At 48.3% G+C, this 16,903-nt stretch overlaps 1 protein-coding gene and 1 pseudogene across 2 annotated transcripts in view; both read right to left on the bottom strand.

The window, feature by feature from the left end:
• LOC133760330 (carboxyl-terminal PDZ ligand of neuronal nitric oxide synthase protein-like) overlaps positions 1–10,373 on the bottom strand; it is a 354,785-nt gene extending 344,412 nt beyond the window's left edge. For both annotated transcript variants that reach the window (XM_062192633.1, XM_062192634.1), the window contains exon 1: positions 10,078–10,373. In XM_062192633.1, the coding sequence (XP_062048617.1) occupies positions 10,078–10,182 (105 nt within the window). In that variant the 5' untranslated portion in view covers positions 10,183–10,373. The remainder of the gene's footprint in view (positions 1–10,077) is intronic.
• Positions 10,374–14,949: 4,576 nt separating this feature from the next.
• Positions 14,950–15,262, bottom strand: LOC133761085 (large ribosomal subunit protein eL43-like; annotated as a pseudogene).
• Between the last annotated feature and the right edge of the window lie 1,641 nt (positions 15,263–16,903).

The raw sequence follows: 16,903 nt of genomic DNA, 5'->3' as shown, positions 1-16,903 counted from the left end.
CTGTGGCAAGCCACCTCCATGGAGCACTCATCTAATCCATTCATCAATCCTATGCAGTAGGTGCTATTTGTAACCTCACTTTGACTGACGTGAATGCTACAGGAGATGTTCAGGAACTCATGCAAGGCCACACAGCGAGTAAGTCCTTTTATTAAAATGACAATTATGACAATTACCTATTCCTGAAAATGGCCATATGCTCTAAACTCAGATTCTAACTCCACTGGACATCCATCACCGGAATTTCATTTAGTCAGGAAAAGATGCTTACTCAGCACCTCCACAGGAAGGTACATAGGAGGCCGATTCAGAAAGAGGCCATGCCATGGAGTCCCTTAAGTCATTAGGGGCCAAGACAAAAGCAGAGAGTCTCGAGAGGAGACTGGAGCCAATTAAGGCATCTCCCACTCTTGGAAGACTCAGGAGGGCCTTGACATCCCTACAGGGAGCATCTTAGAAATTATACTCATTTACTCAAAATACACTTTCTATAGACACTGCTGAAAACAAGTGCAAGTGAGAGGACATGACAATGACATCTGAGATGAAAAATCAAACCAAGGCAACCAGCTCGATCACAAAGAAGGCTGGTTCACTCCCTTCAACTTGGAGGAGGGACTGGTAACATCCATGTCGCAGAGTGACATGTGAACAGGAAAGGAAGTTAGAGGGAGGTTTGGGAAATGGTGAGTACTCCAACTGGGTTGAAGCACAGGGTGATAAAAGGGAATTATTCAAAAATGCAGCACCTTGAACGATACAAAAAATTCTGGATCTAGTAGATTTATAAACTTTTCATGTTGAGTGGGAGGATAACCATATTTCAGGAAATTTAACAGACCAAAAGTTTATACGACAAAGGGAATCAGAAGTGGAGCACTGACGGCCTTCAGAAGGCAACGGACAGTCCTGATAAGAGACAAGGCACAACTGACCAACCAGGGTGCAAGGATGGATGGATATCGCAGAGTGTTCAAGAGCCTGCCACCTGTGATGCCAGCATCCCATATGGGCACCAGTTTGAGTCCTGGCTGCTCCACTTCCAATCCGGCTCTCTTCTATGGCCTGGGAAAGCTGTGGAAGGTGGCCCAAGTCTTTGGGCCCCTGCACCCATGTAGGAGACCTGGAGGAAGATCTCAGATCCTAGCTTCAGATAAGCCCAGCTCCAGTCATTGCAGCCAATTGGGGAGTGAACCAACAGATGGAAGAACTTTCTCTCTCTCTCTCTCTGCCTCTGCCTCTCCGTGGCTCTGCCTTTCAAATAAATAAATAAATCTTTAAAAAAAAAAATAGGACTTGGCAACTGACCTGATTTGGGGGGATGGGAGGGTTGTGAGAGAGAAGAGCCTGGTCATGATAGGCAGGTACCCAGCAAACAGCCAATGGGTTGGCTTTTAATGAAAGAATTCAAATAACACTCCACGGTGCCAGGCCTGGGTGCGTGACAGGATGGTGGGGTCACTGAACTGAAGGAAAGATAAAGTCAGAGAGATTTACTTTCAAGCTTGTTGAGCAATGGGGTCAGCAACTGGTCCAAGTAGAGAGGCCAGCAGGAAGCCGGAAATGAAGACCTGGAGTCTGGACCAGTGTCAGAGATGCAGGCGCCCAACTGCATAGCAAAGGGGGTGCAAGTGGTGAAACCCACAGGACAGGGAGTGGAGCACTCACAGGGGAGGCCGAAGGCAGAGGAAGAGCAGCAGCCCAGAAGAGGAGCCAGCAAGAAGACAGAGAAGGTGATAGAACAATTTCCACGTGGCAGCAAGGTCACACGTCAGGACATGGCCAGGGACTGAATGAGCACTGAGAAACTGCAGAGGGTAGGGCACATGTTCACGACGATCAGCTGTGAAAGGAGAGATCCACATGTGTTAATAAAGAGAGAGGCAAGGCCAAGGCTGTGGTGTAGCAAATAAAGCTGCCACCTGCAGTGCCGGCATTCCATATGGCCACCAGTTCGATCCTGGCTGCTCCATTTCCCATCCAACTCTCTGCTGTGGCTGGGAAAGCAGTGGAAGATGGCCCAAGTCCCAGGGCCCCTGCACCCACGTGGGAGACCCAGAAGAAGCTCCTGGCTCCTGGCTTTGGATTGGTGCAGCTCCGGCCATGGCAGCCAGTTGGGGAGTGAACCAGCAGACAGAAGACCTCGCTCGCTCTCTCGCTCTCTCGCTCTCTCTGCCTCTCCTTCTCTCTGTGTAGCTCTAACTTTCAAATAAATAAATCTTTAAAAAAATAAATAAATAAAGAGGTGGAGAGAAGGCTTCACGGAGGCAAGGCCACAGCACATTCCTAGACAGAGAGGAGTGGACCAGTGTGGAGCAAAATTGGCCATGCCGAGGTGGGGAATGAAGGGAGGGCAGAAGAGTTTAACAGGAGGGGAAAAGAAAAATGCAGTGGGCTACATCAAAATTAAAAACCTTTGTATTTCAAAGGACAGCAAATTCCAAGAAAATTAAAAGACCATTCACAGGATAAACATTCAAATCTATATAAGGGATTTGAATCCAAAATATATAAAGGACTCTTACAACTCCATAGTAAAAGATCATCCTGGGGCCGGCACCATGGCTCACTTGGATAATCCTTCACCTGCGGTGCTTGCATCCCATATGGGCGCTGGGTTCTGGTCCCGGTTGTTCCTCTTCCAGTCCAGCTCTCTGCTGTGGCCCGGGAGAGCAGTGGAGGACAACCCAAGTGCTTGGGCCCCTGCACCTGCATGGGAGGCCAGGAGGAAGCACCCAGCTCCTGGCTTCGGATTGGCGTAGCTCCAGCTGTGACAGCCATTTGGGGGGGGGGGGGGTGTGTGTGAACCAATGGAAGGAAAACTTTTCTCTCTCTCTCTCTCACTGTCTAACTCTGTCAAATTAAAAAAAAAAAAATCATCCTATTTTCAAACAGGTAAAGGAACTGAATAGGCTTTTCTCCCAAGAAGACACACAATTGGCCCCAAATACACATGAAAGGATGTTCTGTATCACTATTCAACAGGGGAATACAAATCAAAACCAAAATGAAATACCACCTCACAGCCAGGAGGATGGCTAGAATCAGAAACTCAAACATTAACAAGAGTTGGGGCCGGCACCACAGCTCACTAGGCTAATCCTCCACCTGCAGCACCGGCACCCTGGGTTATAGTCCCGGTTGGGGCGCCGGATTCTGTCCCAGTTGCTCCTCTTCCAGTCCAGCTCTCTGCTGTGGCCCAGGAGTGCAGTGGAGGATGGCCCAGGTCCTTGGGCCCTGCACCCACATGGGAGACCAGGAAAAAGCACCTGGCTCCTGGCTTTGGATTGGTGTAGCACCGGCTGTGGCGGCCATTTGGGGGGGGGGGAGTGAATCAATGGAAGGGAGATCTTTCTCTCTGTCTCTCTCACTGTCTAACTCTGCCTGTCAAAAAAAAAAACAAGTGTTGGTGAGGATATGGATGAATCAGAATCTTAACACACTTCTGGCAGAAAGGTAAAATGATGCAGCCACAATTAGAAAAGAACCTGGTAGCTCCACAAATAGCTACACAGAGCCACCAAAGGACCAAGCAATTCCACTCCCACTTATCTCCCCAGGAGAAAATGCAAGTATGCAAAAATACTTAAGCATGCATGTTGATATCAGTATATAAAAAATTAAGAATAACCTAAGTGTTCATCAACTGGTGGATGAACAAAATGTGATCTATTCCTACAATGGAATATTATGAGGGCATAAAAAGGAATGAAGTACTGACATGTGCTACTGCACGGAGGAACATTATGAAAGGCTGCATGCTAAGTGAAAGAAATGAAAGTCCCATGTTTTACATGACTCCATTTATAGGAAACATCGGGAAACGCACATCTGAGACAGAAACTAGACAAATGGCTACTTAGGATGCGGGTCAGTGGGGTGTAGGAGGGTGATGGTTGAAAGGCACTGGGTTTCTCTGAGGTGACAAAAATGCTCTAAAATGGATCACGTGATGATTGTAGACATCTGTGACTATACTGTGTTTTAAATTAGTAAAGTGTACAGTATGTGAATTGTACCTCAAAATGCTATTAGAAAGGGGAATGAAGGAGGGAGAAAGTCCCTTTTCCAAAAACAGAAAGGAAGAAGGGAAGACGCAAGGATCAGGTTGGCAGTGAAGGGCAAGAAAATGGGGAGGAAGAGACCTTGGCAAGGTTCCAGGCTGCTCAGGGAACAGGATAACAGCTAAAAGGTCACTGGAGATCTAAGGGTAGCATCAAGGCAATAGAGCAGTGAGGAGGCAGTGGGTAATTACAGCTAAAGAAAGCATTCTGAAAGTTTGAGTTCCTGAAAGTAGCAGCATTATGAGTAAGAAATAATAAGCAGTGAGTGGAGTCTGATTAGGGTCCTGGTTATAGACGGTTTGGTGAAGGTCATCATTACCTGTTGCTGCATGATTCTGATGACTAAAATGGACTGGGACATTTTGGGCAAAAGAGGTATTCTTGAAAGCCACAAAATCATGAAATATATGGCTAAGGCAGCAATAGCTTTGTCCATCATATCCCAAGACACTAGTTGTGAAGGAAAACCCAGGGATACCTGAGAGCAACAGAAAAACAAAGCAAAACAGGTGCCATGGGGCCGGCGCTGTGGCCTAGTGGCCTAAGCCTCCATTTGTGGCACCCACATCCCATACAGGTGCTGGTTCATATCTCAGCTGCTCCTCTTATGATCCAGCTCTCTGCTATAGCCTGGGAAAGCAGTAGAAGATGGCCCAAGTCCTTAGGCCCCTACACCCGCATGGGAGGCCCAGAAGAAGCTCTTGGCTCCTGGCTTTGGATCGGCTCAGCTCCAGCCATTATGGCCATCTGGGGAGTGACCAGTGGATGTAAGACCTTTCTCTTTGTTTCTCCCTCTTTGTCTATAACTCTACCTCTCAAATAAATAAAATCTTTTTTTAAAAAAGTGTCATTTCAGAACAGTGCTAAAACTGTTGGCCTCCTAAAGTGGTGTGGGCAGAAGACAGCAATGGGTTTGAAAGTATTCTGGACAGGGGCCAGCACTATGATGTAGCAGGGAAAGCCACCGCCTGCAGTGCCAACATCCCATATGGGTGCCAGTTCATGTCCCAGCTGTTCCACTTCCAATCCAGCTCCCTGTTAATGTGCCTGGGAAAGCAGAAGATGGCACAAGTCCTTGGGCCCCTGCACTCACATGGGAGACCTGAAAGGAGGTTCTCGCTGTTGGCTTCAGATTGGCACAGCTCTGGCCATTGTGTGCGAACCAATGGAAGACCTTTCTGTCTCTCCCACTCTCTTGTCTGTAACTCTGCTTCTCAAATAAATAAATAAACTTTTTTTAAAAAAAGAATTTTGGACAAATTCATAAGAAGGTGGCATCAGAGAATACACCTGCCCCTCTATCTGAATCACTACTGACTCAGAACTCAGGAAGATAGGCCCCTCAGTCTGCATGAAGCAAAAGGAGGGTTTGGAAGGGAGCACAAACCCCCCCAGGATATGGTGGGGCAGGTTCTGGGAGCCCCTTCCCATGCACTTCCCACAGCTCCAGCTGGGTCAGGGACAGCCTACTGATGGTGATCAGATGTATTTGTGGTCTTCCTCTGAAAGCTCTCTCTACAGTGTGTTCAAGAGGCATCCACAAGCATCCTCTGTGTAGGTTTACTGAAATCTCTAAAACCCCATCACAGAAACTATCAATGGGTTAAGCAATTTAGCAAAGACAGAAATATGGCTATTCAATTCCATTCCAGTCCATCTACATGTCCCCACACTGCAAAATCACTCAGCAATACGACAATATATTCGATGCTTTCAGACTTTCTACAACTGGTAATTTCTTCCACTTGACAATTTTTCTCATTGCTGACTATGTATGCACTTGACATTGGGAAATAAACAGAAGCATGAAACATGGTACTCCAAGAATATTCCATATAGTCAGAGAAGATACATGTGGAGTGGAAAGAACACAAAAACTCTGCAGCAGACTGATCCAAAGACCATTTCGATGGTACCTCTCATCCCATGTGCAATCTTGCAATGTGACCTTGACATTCTCCCCATCAAGAAATTCAGTCTATTTATTGTCCCCTGTAGCCCATTTTGGTCAAAACAGAATGCAGCAGAAGTGACTCTTGGAAAGCTAAGTCTTCTGAGCTTCTGCCTTCCTTCTTGGAACACTTCCTCTTAAAAGCCAGTTGGCTAACAACAAGGCCACTATGCTGTGAGAAAAGCCAAGCTGGTGGAGGGAGCCAACAGCCATGTGGAGGACCACCAAGGCAGCCATGAATGAAGACTTCCAGAACCTTCCAGCTCAGCCACTGATGAATGTAGCCAAGTGAATGTTCCCATCAACACCACACACAACTGAAGAACAGCCCACCCGGGCCTGCCTGAACTCCTAACCTACAAATCAAGAGCAGAGTAAACAGTTGTTTCACGCATGAGTCTTCAGGGAGTTTGTTACTCAGCAATAGATAACTGAAACCAACCTGAAGACAGGGACCCAAGGATCAATTCTAGTTCTGTTATTATCCAGCCATGTGACCTCAGGTCAATGACTTCCCCTCTAGACCTCAATTTCCTCATCTGTAAAATGAAGGTTGTATTGAACAAGCCAAGGTGCTTTCCAGCTCTGATAGGACATGCGGATACCAGCAAATGGCATATGTATGTAGTTCTAGGAATACAGAGGGAGCCATTATTTCAGGACCAAGTGAGTCCTGTAGTAGATGAGAGAACACACACCAGGAGTCAAAAGTCCGGGAAGGTGTAGATTAAATGAGGAAGCAGCTAGGACACTGCAAGGTACACAGTAAACACTCAACAAGCATCACTATCTGGCACTGAGTTCTGTGACTCTGGACAAGTTCATCTCTGATTCAGTTTTTGCCTCTGAAAAGTGGAGACAACCCTCATGTTCCTGTTTCTACAAGAAGAAAAGTCTTTGTATGTGAAAGTCCCAAGCAAACAAAATGTAATGACTTTAATGCTCTAATATCCCTGCACCATTGTCAACAGAAGTCTCTTTCTGACCAAGCAGATAGAGAGAGTCAGTTGAGGGCACTGGGCACCAGGAAGGCATAGTGGAAGATCAAGAGACACACAGGTTAGGAGAGACCATAAGCTTTCAAGCCATCTGAGATTTGACCATCTACCCACCAGCTCCAGTCAGTGAGGAAGGTACACATGCTAAACATGGTCAGCAGGGATCTCTCCTAAAGGGAAACCTGGACAGAGCCCAGCATTAAAAATGTGAACAAGATTCTACATCAGAATCCTAGATGCTAGAACCTGAAGCCACCTCCACTAGAGAGCTGTGATTCAAACCACTGCCCAGCACAGAGTGAACAGTCAATAAAAATTATCAAGCATGTAAGTGCCAGGTTTGGGAATCTGAAGACAAAGCTCTAGGTTTATTGCCTAGCTTTATCATGTACAGCTGTGAGTACCAAGGCAGGCCACAACTTCCCTGAGCCTATAACTTGGTTTATAAAACAGACATAAGGAGACCCATCTTGCAGCAAGTAGTGAGAATCCAATGAGGTATTGCCAGGGTTAAACATCTAGGATTCTGCTTCAAGACTAAAAGCATTTTTTAAGGTGCACAGGAGCTCTGCCACCCAGACAGCCTTCAATCATAACCCTAAACCTTCCAGTCTCTGCACAGCCCTGAACATAAGCTACATGCATATATCCAAAAACACGGCTCCATCCAGCGTGGATCCTGTAAAACTGCCAGCCCTAGGGAGAGAAGGCTCACCCACCAAAGGTATACAACAAGGCCTGTTGGGGGAAAGTGTGGCATAGATTCAAACCCTGAAATCCCAGTGACTGTGCAATCCCCTGACACTGCTCTGTAGGGACGTGGACACCAGCCAGAAAAGGCACTTTGCCTTCTCTGCACATGGGACAGAAAGGCTTCTGCTTCTACCCCTGCTTGGGTCTTGAATGACAGCTATGGTGTTGGAATGTGCCAGTGCCCAGCATGAATTACTAAGAAGTGGGAGCTTAGGACACGGTCCTCCAAGTCAGCCTTGGCCCCAGGAAGCTGCATCACTTCCCTTCCTACGTGCCCTTGTCCTTTGTTCTCTAACTCGCCATTCTCAAAACAGAACCCTTGGTCCCCTATGTCGCAGATCTACACCAGGAGCACGGCTCAGACCCACTGTGGCTCCTCCTCCTGACCAACAGCAACTGTGAAGCTAGGAAAGTTACTATAGGAACTACATCACACAGCCCCCAGACATTTGCTTAGAAGAGGAAACTGTACACTTGGTACTGGAGAGCGAGGAGATCCAGCAGGTTGGAAGCAAGCTGCAAGCCCAGGATTCCCCCAAATCACCTGCATTAAGTCAGCTGGAATGCTCATTAAAGCATGTACCCCCAGATGTCTCAAGTTAGAATTGGGGTGGGGCAAGAATGGACTTTTAATGCCCTCACCTGGTGATTCTTAGGCATATCAGATTTGGGGCACCTATTTGGGCTTAAATATAGAGGACCATGAAACAAGATTAAAAAGGCTTATAAACACTTTGAATATGATCTCCCTTCTTACCTTCAGTCTTGCAAGACAGAGCACTGGTTTTGCAAACAAAACAAAAGCCAATTTCCCAGTGTATGTACATTCAAGGAAATTAAAATCATGAGACCATGATGAAAACTTACACTTGCAAATAAAAATCCTGTTCACCAAATCAACAGGCCTGGGCAAAAATTAACCCAAACATCCACTCTCAGACCAACCAGATCTACCCAGCGAGATGAGAGATGTGAGATAAGATCTTGGCTGCAGCCCCATTCTGGTCCCAACCCATGCCCAGTAATTCAGCTCTGCATTCCACTGCACAAGTTGCAGGGAGGGGGTGGCACCTCCCAGCTCTAGCAAAATGGTAGAGGGTGAAAAGGAAAACAGTGTAAGGACAACTGACCTCACTGGGCACATGTCAGAGCCTTCACCACTTGAAGGCCATGAGCACCTAATGGAATGATCCTTGCCTGCGATGCTCACAGCCTGCAGCGATGAAAAAGGTAAGAGTAAAATTGTCTCCACGTTTTCAATCCCAACAAGACCCAGCCTACTTGGAGGGGCAATGCTTTGTTCCACTTGGCAACAGTGCAGAGCATCCTGGGTGTTGATGCGACTGGGGAGGGCAGGTGGCATGAAGAAAGGGCAGAGAACTCCACAGAAGAGCATTCTTCCCAGCGATGGCCACTGGAACCTCTATGCAGTTTCAGAAGCCAGAAATCCTCACCCAGGGAAGTGCATCACAGGGCGCCAGCCTCATTCATGGGGCTGGTCCGCCGACCTAGGCTAACTCCCAGTTCTCCCCCAGGACAGCCCTGGGGCTTTGGCCTCGGCGCTGAAAATTTCAGCAAAATTCTTCAACAGCAGCAGATCCCTACCAGATCCTGAAACTTAGCATTGCACCACAAAAACTAGCAAATGGGTAGCTTTCTGTCTCTCTCTCTCTCTCTCTCTCTCTCTCTCTCTCTCTCTCTCTCTCACACACACACACACACACACACATGCTTATCTTCAACGGTCGGGACATGCGAAAAAAAAAAAAATCATAGCAAATCAGACATCAAGACACACCAGGACCTGGTTACTACCTGAACACTTGGAAAAAAAAAAAAAAAAAAAAAAAAAAAAAAAAAAAAACCACCTGTATTCTTTTCCCCAATGAGGAAGCAGGCATTTCTCTTTTAAAAGACCTTCCCGAAAGCACCTCTCCCACGGGAGCCCAGCAGGTAAATAACACCAGAGCTTCCTTAAACGAGTCTCGGAAACCAGGTGTGCAGCTGCGCTCAGTCACCAGCTCCTCCTTCGGAAAGAGGGGTCCGGGAAGTAACTCAATCCCAGTCCACGGCGGGGAAGGATGGCGGAGTCCGCAGGTGGGAGGAAGGGGGCGAAGCAACGCCGCTCAAACTTTGCAGTTGCAGCTCTGGGCAGCAGCCCGCGGAATTACACACCCGAGTAAACAAGAGTCGCCCTCCGTACCAGAAAGGCCCCCAACTCGGCCTAGCCCCCTCAGCTCCGCGGCCAGCGTGACCGTGCATCCCAGATGAGCCCCCTCCCAGGCGGTCCCCCTGCCCGCAGCCCCCTCACCTTGGCCTCAAAGCAGATGCCGTGCTGGAAGGCGTCCTCGTTGTGCAGCGGGATCCGCAGGTCGTGCCCATCGTCCACAAGGTTGTACTTGGTTTTGCTGGGCATGGTGACCTACGGGGGACCCGCTCCTCCAGAGCACTTGGCGGCGGCGACAGCGGGAAGGGGCCAGCGAGACCCCGGGAAAGGCAGACCGGAGCCCGATGAGGCGGTGCTGGCGGGGATGAGGGGCCGCGACCCGGAGCGGCGCCGAGGGCCGAGAGGCAGCCGGCGGCGCGGATAAGGGCGACGCGAGCGGCGCTGTGGCCGCGCAATTCCTGCCGCCGCCGAGGACGGCGGCTTGGGAAGCGGCAGCACGAGCGGGCGCGGCGCGGCGCCCTGGCCCGGAGACCGGAGCAGTGGGCGCGCGGCCCGAAGCGGGACTGGGCGCGGCGCCGGCCCCAGAGCGACACCACGGGCGGCCCGGGACGAGGAAGAAAAGGCGGCGGCGGCGGCGGCGGAGCGAGGTGCCTGTCACGGAGACGCCGGATCAGCCGCCAGCCGGCTACTCCTCCCGCGGGGGCGGGCCCGGGCCGGCTCCTCCCGCCCGCCGCCGAGGCCCCGCCCGCCGCCGGCCCGCCCCCGCGCGCCCCGCGCTGCCCGCCGAGCAGGTGAAAGTCCCCGGCGCGCGGCGCTCGGCCGCCCGCGCTGCCCGCGCCGCCAGGCCGCCAGGCCGCCACACCCGGCGACTTCGCCCCGGCCGCGGGCTGCGGGCTCTCGAGAACCCGAGCTCAGTCCAGTTTTCCTTTTTGGAAGTCGGGTTCCGAGCCGGGCGCAGTTAGCACCCGCGGCTGCGGCGCCGTCGGGTTTTGATTGTGGGAAAGGGGGTGTTTATTTTGTTTTCCTGTTTTACCGGGAAGGCCCCGGGTCCGGTCGCAGATTCCCCGGACCTGAGCTGCTTGGTCAGTTCTGAGAGTCCGCTTTGCCGGGCTGCGCCCCAATGGGGCACCAGCTCAGGTCTTGCTTTTGCTGCTGTTCCATTCAGCGGTGATAGGTGACTTGTGTTGGCGGTGGGGGAGGGGACAGGTGTCACCCTTGTGGAAGCGTAGTAAGCAGAAAAGGAGTACTAAGGCCAGAGAATCTGGGGGATCTTCTGATTTCAAAAAACTTCTATAAGTGGGGATGGACAAGCGGGCTTCCCCAAGTTATTTCTGACCGGTGCGTTGTTGTTCCTGTCTTAGTAAGTAAGTATTTGAGTCCAAGTTGCCTATTGTAAAGGAGCCTTAGTTTTCTCCCTTACACCAAAAGTTGAGAAAAGTTGCATAATTATTCCCATGATGGAAGAGATTGGATAATGGAAAGATTGTAAACATGTTTAATTTCCTACCAGTGCAAAATGTGCAAATGAAGGAGCCATAGCAGGAGTTAATGACCAAAGTACTCAGTACCAAAACACCACAGAAAGGCTAGTAGAGAGGATTCTCAGTGTTCCCATCATCAATCACTGGTATGTGTTTGAGGTGACAAATACACCTGCTACACTGATCTGATCATTACAGATTATATACGTAATTGCAGCCCATCAATATGTGCAATTATCATGTGCCAAAAAAGAATATTTTTAAAAATCCTTAGGTAGAAATACATGATATCTACAATTTACCTGGCTTAATATTACTCCAGAATTTCCCTAAGTTAAACAAGCCAGTGCCAAAGCTAGTTGAACTTGACATTACTTGGACCAAGTGGTCAGCTCCACTGTGGAATTTGTCCCTGTGGACACATTCACCCAAGGCAACGCACAGGGCCAGCTGTCACTGATCACAAGAATTGGCATCACCACAAAGCATCACAATGAAACTGCTTGCAAAAGACATGTCTTCCTTCAACAGTTTCCATGACAAACTCATACAAGAGGATATATGATTGGGGTAATTATATTTCTCACTTTGTCCCAAAGCGCCGGTGTACTACACATTGCCTTTGCTGAGCAGAGGTACTCGCTGCCTGCCGAAATGACTCGTCAAGATGTGCATCTTCTGGGACAGCTCCTTAAATAAAAACAAGCTGATGAGTAGGACAAATTAATCATGGACACTGCCATAGAGACCTCGTCCATAAGTGTTAGTAAGAACCAAGATCATTTGCATGAGGAAATGTGCCACTAGCCTTTTTATAAATCCGGGACTGAAAGTCTAATAATGTGTATTTGACTCTTTGAATGTCACGCTCACAGCGGCTTTCATGTGCATCAGAAATGCACTCTTGAAAAGCTGGCACAGCAACTCAACAACTTACAAGCAAGACTTTAAGTAATTACTTCATTGATGCCTCCTATTCTCTCCCAAATTTAAAATGTCCTCCGACTCCTAACCGCCTGTTTTCTGGATTAACTTGGGTCTCATTGGGCTGCTGAATTTATCAGAGTTTCATATCTAAATCTGTAACACATTGTTTGTAGGAAAAACACAAACAAAAAAACCTGAAGCCCCAAAGGTATTCCAGGTACAGGTGCAGACACTACTATATAAAAAAATCCATTCCAGACTTAGGAAAATGAAAAATAATTGTCAACACTCACTAGCATTTCTAAATGCCAGGCACTGTTTTTAAGAGTCTTACATGTAGTACTTAATTTTCATGAAAACCCTAAGAGCATCCCATTTTTAAGAGCCTGAGACACAGAGGGGTTTGAATAACTTGCCCAAGGTCCCACACTTAGCAAGGAAAGGGGCCAGAATTTTGTTTTTTTAAGATTTACTTATTTATCTATTTGAAAGTCAGAGAGAGGGAGAGACAGAGAGGTCTTCTATCCACTGGTTTACTCCCCACATGGCCACACCACGCAGGGCTGGGCCAGGCTGAAGCCAGGAGCTTCTTCCTGGTCTCCCACATGGGTGTCAGGGGCCCAAGCACTTGGGCCATCTTCCACTGCTTTTCCTAGGCACATTAGCAGGGAGTTGGATCAGAAGTGGAACAGCTGGGACTGGAACTAGGACCTGTTTGGGATGCCGGAGCCTCAGATGGCAGCTTTACCCACTGTGCCACAACACCGGGCCAAGGACCCAGAATGTAAATCCTTATCAGTTCTATATCAAGAAGAGGTAGATGGGGCCAGCATTGTGGCCTAGCAGGCAAAGCTGCCACGTGCAGATCCAGCACCTCATATGGGCGCCAGTTGGAGACCCAGCTGTTCCATTTCTGATCCAGCTCCCTGCTAATGCGCCTGGGGAAGCAGAGGAAGATGGCCCAAGTTCTTGGGCCCCTGTACCCATGTGGGAGATCTGGAAGAAGCTCCTGACTCCTGGCTTCGGCCTGGCCCAGCCCTGGCAGTTGCAGTCATTTGAGGAATAAACCAGCAGATGGAAGGACTCTCTCTCTCTCTCTCTCTCTCTCTCTGTGTGTGTGTGTGTGTCTTTTCCTCTCTCTATGTAATTCTGAATTTCAAATAAATAAGTAAATCTTTAAAAAAAAAAAAAAAAGAAGAGGAGAAGAAGGAGGAGGTGGTTTGCACGGAAAGCTTATTGCAAATGAGATGCATGTCAAATTCAAGGCCTGTGTTTTATTTAGATATGTGTTGTTGCTAAGGTTTATTCATTCCATTCAGTTAGATGAAATATTCCAAGGAGAAGCCTGTTCTCTGCGTTGGCCTCCACCTAATACAATGTCAGTGCCATGCAGTCATGAAAACATCCTTACAGAAACAATGGGTATCCCAAGGAATTTCCTTTCTTTCTTTTTTTCAAGCCATGATTTCAATCTTGTTTTTACACTTCTTTTTTTTTTTTTTTTTTTTTTTTTTTTTTTTTTTTTACAGGCAGAGTGGACAGTGAGAGAGAGAGAGACAGAGAGAAAGGTCTTCCTTTTTCCATTGGTTCACTCCTCAATGGCCACTGCGGCCGGTGCACCATGCTGATCCGAAGCCAGGTGCTTCCTCCTGGTCTCCCATGCGGGTGCAGGGCCCAAGCACTCGGGCCATCCTCCACTGCACTCCCGGGCCACAGCAGAGAGCAGGACTGGAAGAGGGGCAACCGGGACAGCATCCGGCGCCCCAACCGGGACTAGAACCTCGGGTGCCGGCGCCACAGGTGGAGGATTAGCCTATTGAGCCGCGGCGCTGGCCTACACCTTTTAAGTTAACTGAATTCCAGGGGTAGTTAAGCCACTGCCTGAAATGACAGCATCCTGTACGGACTCCAACTGGAGTCTGGCTGCTCCACTTCCAATTCAGCTCCTGCTAATGTGCCTGGGAGAGCAGAAAAAGATGGCCCAAATTCTTGGGTCCCTGCACTCATGTGGGAGACCCAGATGGAGTTCCATGCTCCTAGCTTTGGCCTGGCCCAGACCCAGCCATTGTGGCCATCTGGGGAGTGACCCAGAGAATGGAATATCTGAGTGTGTGTGTGTGTCTTTTCTCTCTGTAACTTTTCCTTTCAAAGTAAATAAAATAAATCTTAAAACAAAATAAATAACTGAGTTTCGGGGCCAGCACTGTGTTGTAGTAGGCTATGCCTCCACCCATGGCACCAGCAACCCATATGGGCACAGATTCGTGTCCCAGCTTTTCTATTTCTGATCCAGCTCCCTACTATGGCCTGGGAAGGCAGCAGAAGTTGGCCCAAGTCCTTGGGCCCCTGCACCCATGTGGGAGACCTAGAAGAAGTTCCTGGCTTCTGGCTTAGGTCTGGCCATTTCAGCCATTGTGGCCATCTGGGGAGTTAACCAGTGGATGGGAGATATCTATCTATATCTCTCTCACTCCTTCTCTGTCTCTGTATTTCTACCTTTTGAATAAATCTTTTTTTAAAAAAATTTTAATCTGAAGTACATTTGCTTAAGATATAAAGTACTCAATAGTATAAAATATGTTAAATTTTTTATATAAATTAACCCATTTATTATAGGCCACTGATGTCTCAAAGATGGCGCCTCTACTGGTCTTTTAGTTCTTTCAGTCTTCTGATCGCAGACTTCACTGTGACGGCGGAAGTGGTGTTGTATGTCCAGGCACCACCAGCCAGTTTTCATGCAGGAGCCACAGTGCCAGATCCCCACGGCTCGTCTCTTCATCTTGGTTTTGCCGCGGAAGGAGCAAATGTAATTGGCATGTTGGCTGATTTCAATCTTCTTCACCATTTTCGGGAGGGAGGAGCCATAGCGGGTCCTGTATTTACCCACGATCCCGACCTTCTTGGTGCATTTCGCCATATCACCGCCACCTAGGTCCAAGCCCAGAGAGCTATGTTAACTTTTTTTTTTTTTTAAAAAATCACTGTTAAAAATCCCAAATCATTGAGCTTTAGAACTGGAAGTTACTTCAGAGATCATCTCATTAAGCTCCTTCGTTATAAATCTCCATCATTAGAATCCTTTGTAATAAATCTCTGTCATTAGAAACCTAGAGAGATAGGGGCTGACGCTGTGGCATAGTAGGCTAAGCCTCCTCCAGCAGTGCCGGCATCCCTTATGAGTGCCAGTTCGAGTCCTGGCTGCCCCTCTTCCCATCCAGCTCTCTTCTACGGCCTGAGAAAGCAGTGGAAGATGGCCCAAGTCCTTGGGCCCCTGCACCCATGTAGGAGACCCAGAAGAAGCACCTGGCTCCTGGCTTTGGGTAGGCCCAGCCCTGACTGTTGTGAGCATCTGGGGAGTGAAGCAACAGATGGAAGACCTTTCTCTCTTTCTCTGTCTATAACTCTGCTTCCCAAATAAATAAATCTTAAAAAAAGAAACCGAGAGATATGACATCATTTGCCTAGTCATGACCATGAACCAGAACTCCTGACTCAGTAATCTTTCCATGGCACAAAGTGGGCTGTAAATAAGTCAACAGCAAACTTTACCTTTATTTGAAATTGAGAAGATAAATTTGCTTTTGATCATGAATCCCTCCTTTGCCACGATAAGCACTACGCGTGCACTGTCTTGCCTCATTGTACAAAGCGGCAGGGGCCAGCAGTAGCCCTATTTTACAGGTAAGGTAACTGAGGGTCAGAAAAGGAAGTAATCTGTATGAGTCATAAAGCAGCAATCCTTAGGGATCCTTGCAGGAATATAGCCAGAAAAGAACAAAGAATATAAGGGGACTTAAGAAAGTTTCTGGAAAACTGGAATTAAAAGTATGAGTTTGGGGCTGGTGTTGTGGTGTGGCAGGTTTGGCTGCTGCCTATGACACCAGTATCCCATGTGGGCACTGACTCAAGTTCCAGCTGCTTCACTTCTGATCCAGCTCCTGGCTGGTGTGCCTGGGAAAGCAGCAGGAGATGGCCCAAGTGCTTGGGCCCCTGCAGCCCACGTGGGAGACCCGGTAGAGTTCCTTGCTTTTTTTTTTTTTTTTTAAAGATTGATTTGTTTATTTGAAAGGCAGCATTACAGAGAGGCAGAGGCAGAGAGAGACAGAGCGAGCAAGAGGTCTTCCGTCTGCTGATTCACTCTCCAAATGGCCATAACAGCTAGAACTGAGCGCATCCGAAGTCAGGAGCCTGGAGCTTCTTCCGGGTCTCCCAGTTGGATGCAGGGGCCCAAAGACTTGGGCCATCTTCCACTGCTTTTCCCAGACCACAGCAGAGAGCTGAATTGGAAATGGAGTAGCTAGGACTTGAACCAGTGTCCATATTGGATGCCAGCACTGCAGGTGTTGGCTTTACTCACTACACCACATTGCCAGCCCCGAATTTCTGGCTTCTGACTTTGGCCTGGCCCAGCCCCGGCTGATGTGACCATTTGGGGAGTGAACCTGCAGATGGAAAATACCTTTCTCTCTCTCTGTCTCTCTGTAACTCTGCCTTTCAAATAAATAAATATTTAATAGTAGTAAGAATGAATTTATTTTGGTACCAATTATTTTTTTCAT

This window comes from Lepus europaeus, chromosome 5 (assembly GCF_033115175.1).
Source record: "Lepus europaeus isolate LE1 chromosome 5, mLepTim1.pri, whole genome shotgun sequence".
NCBI classification, from domain to species: domain Eukaryota; kingdom Metazoa; phylum Chordata; class Mammalia; order Lagomorpha; family Leporidae; genus Lepus; species Lepus europaeus.
The sequence above is the reverse complement of the archived record's forward strand: the minus strand, read 5'-3'. Positions and strand labels throughout refer to the sequence as shown.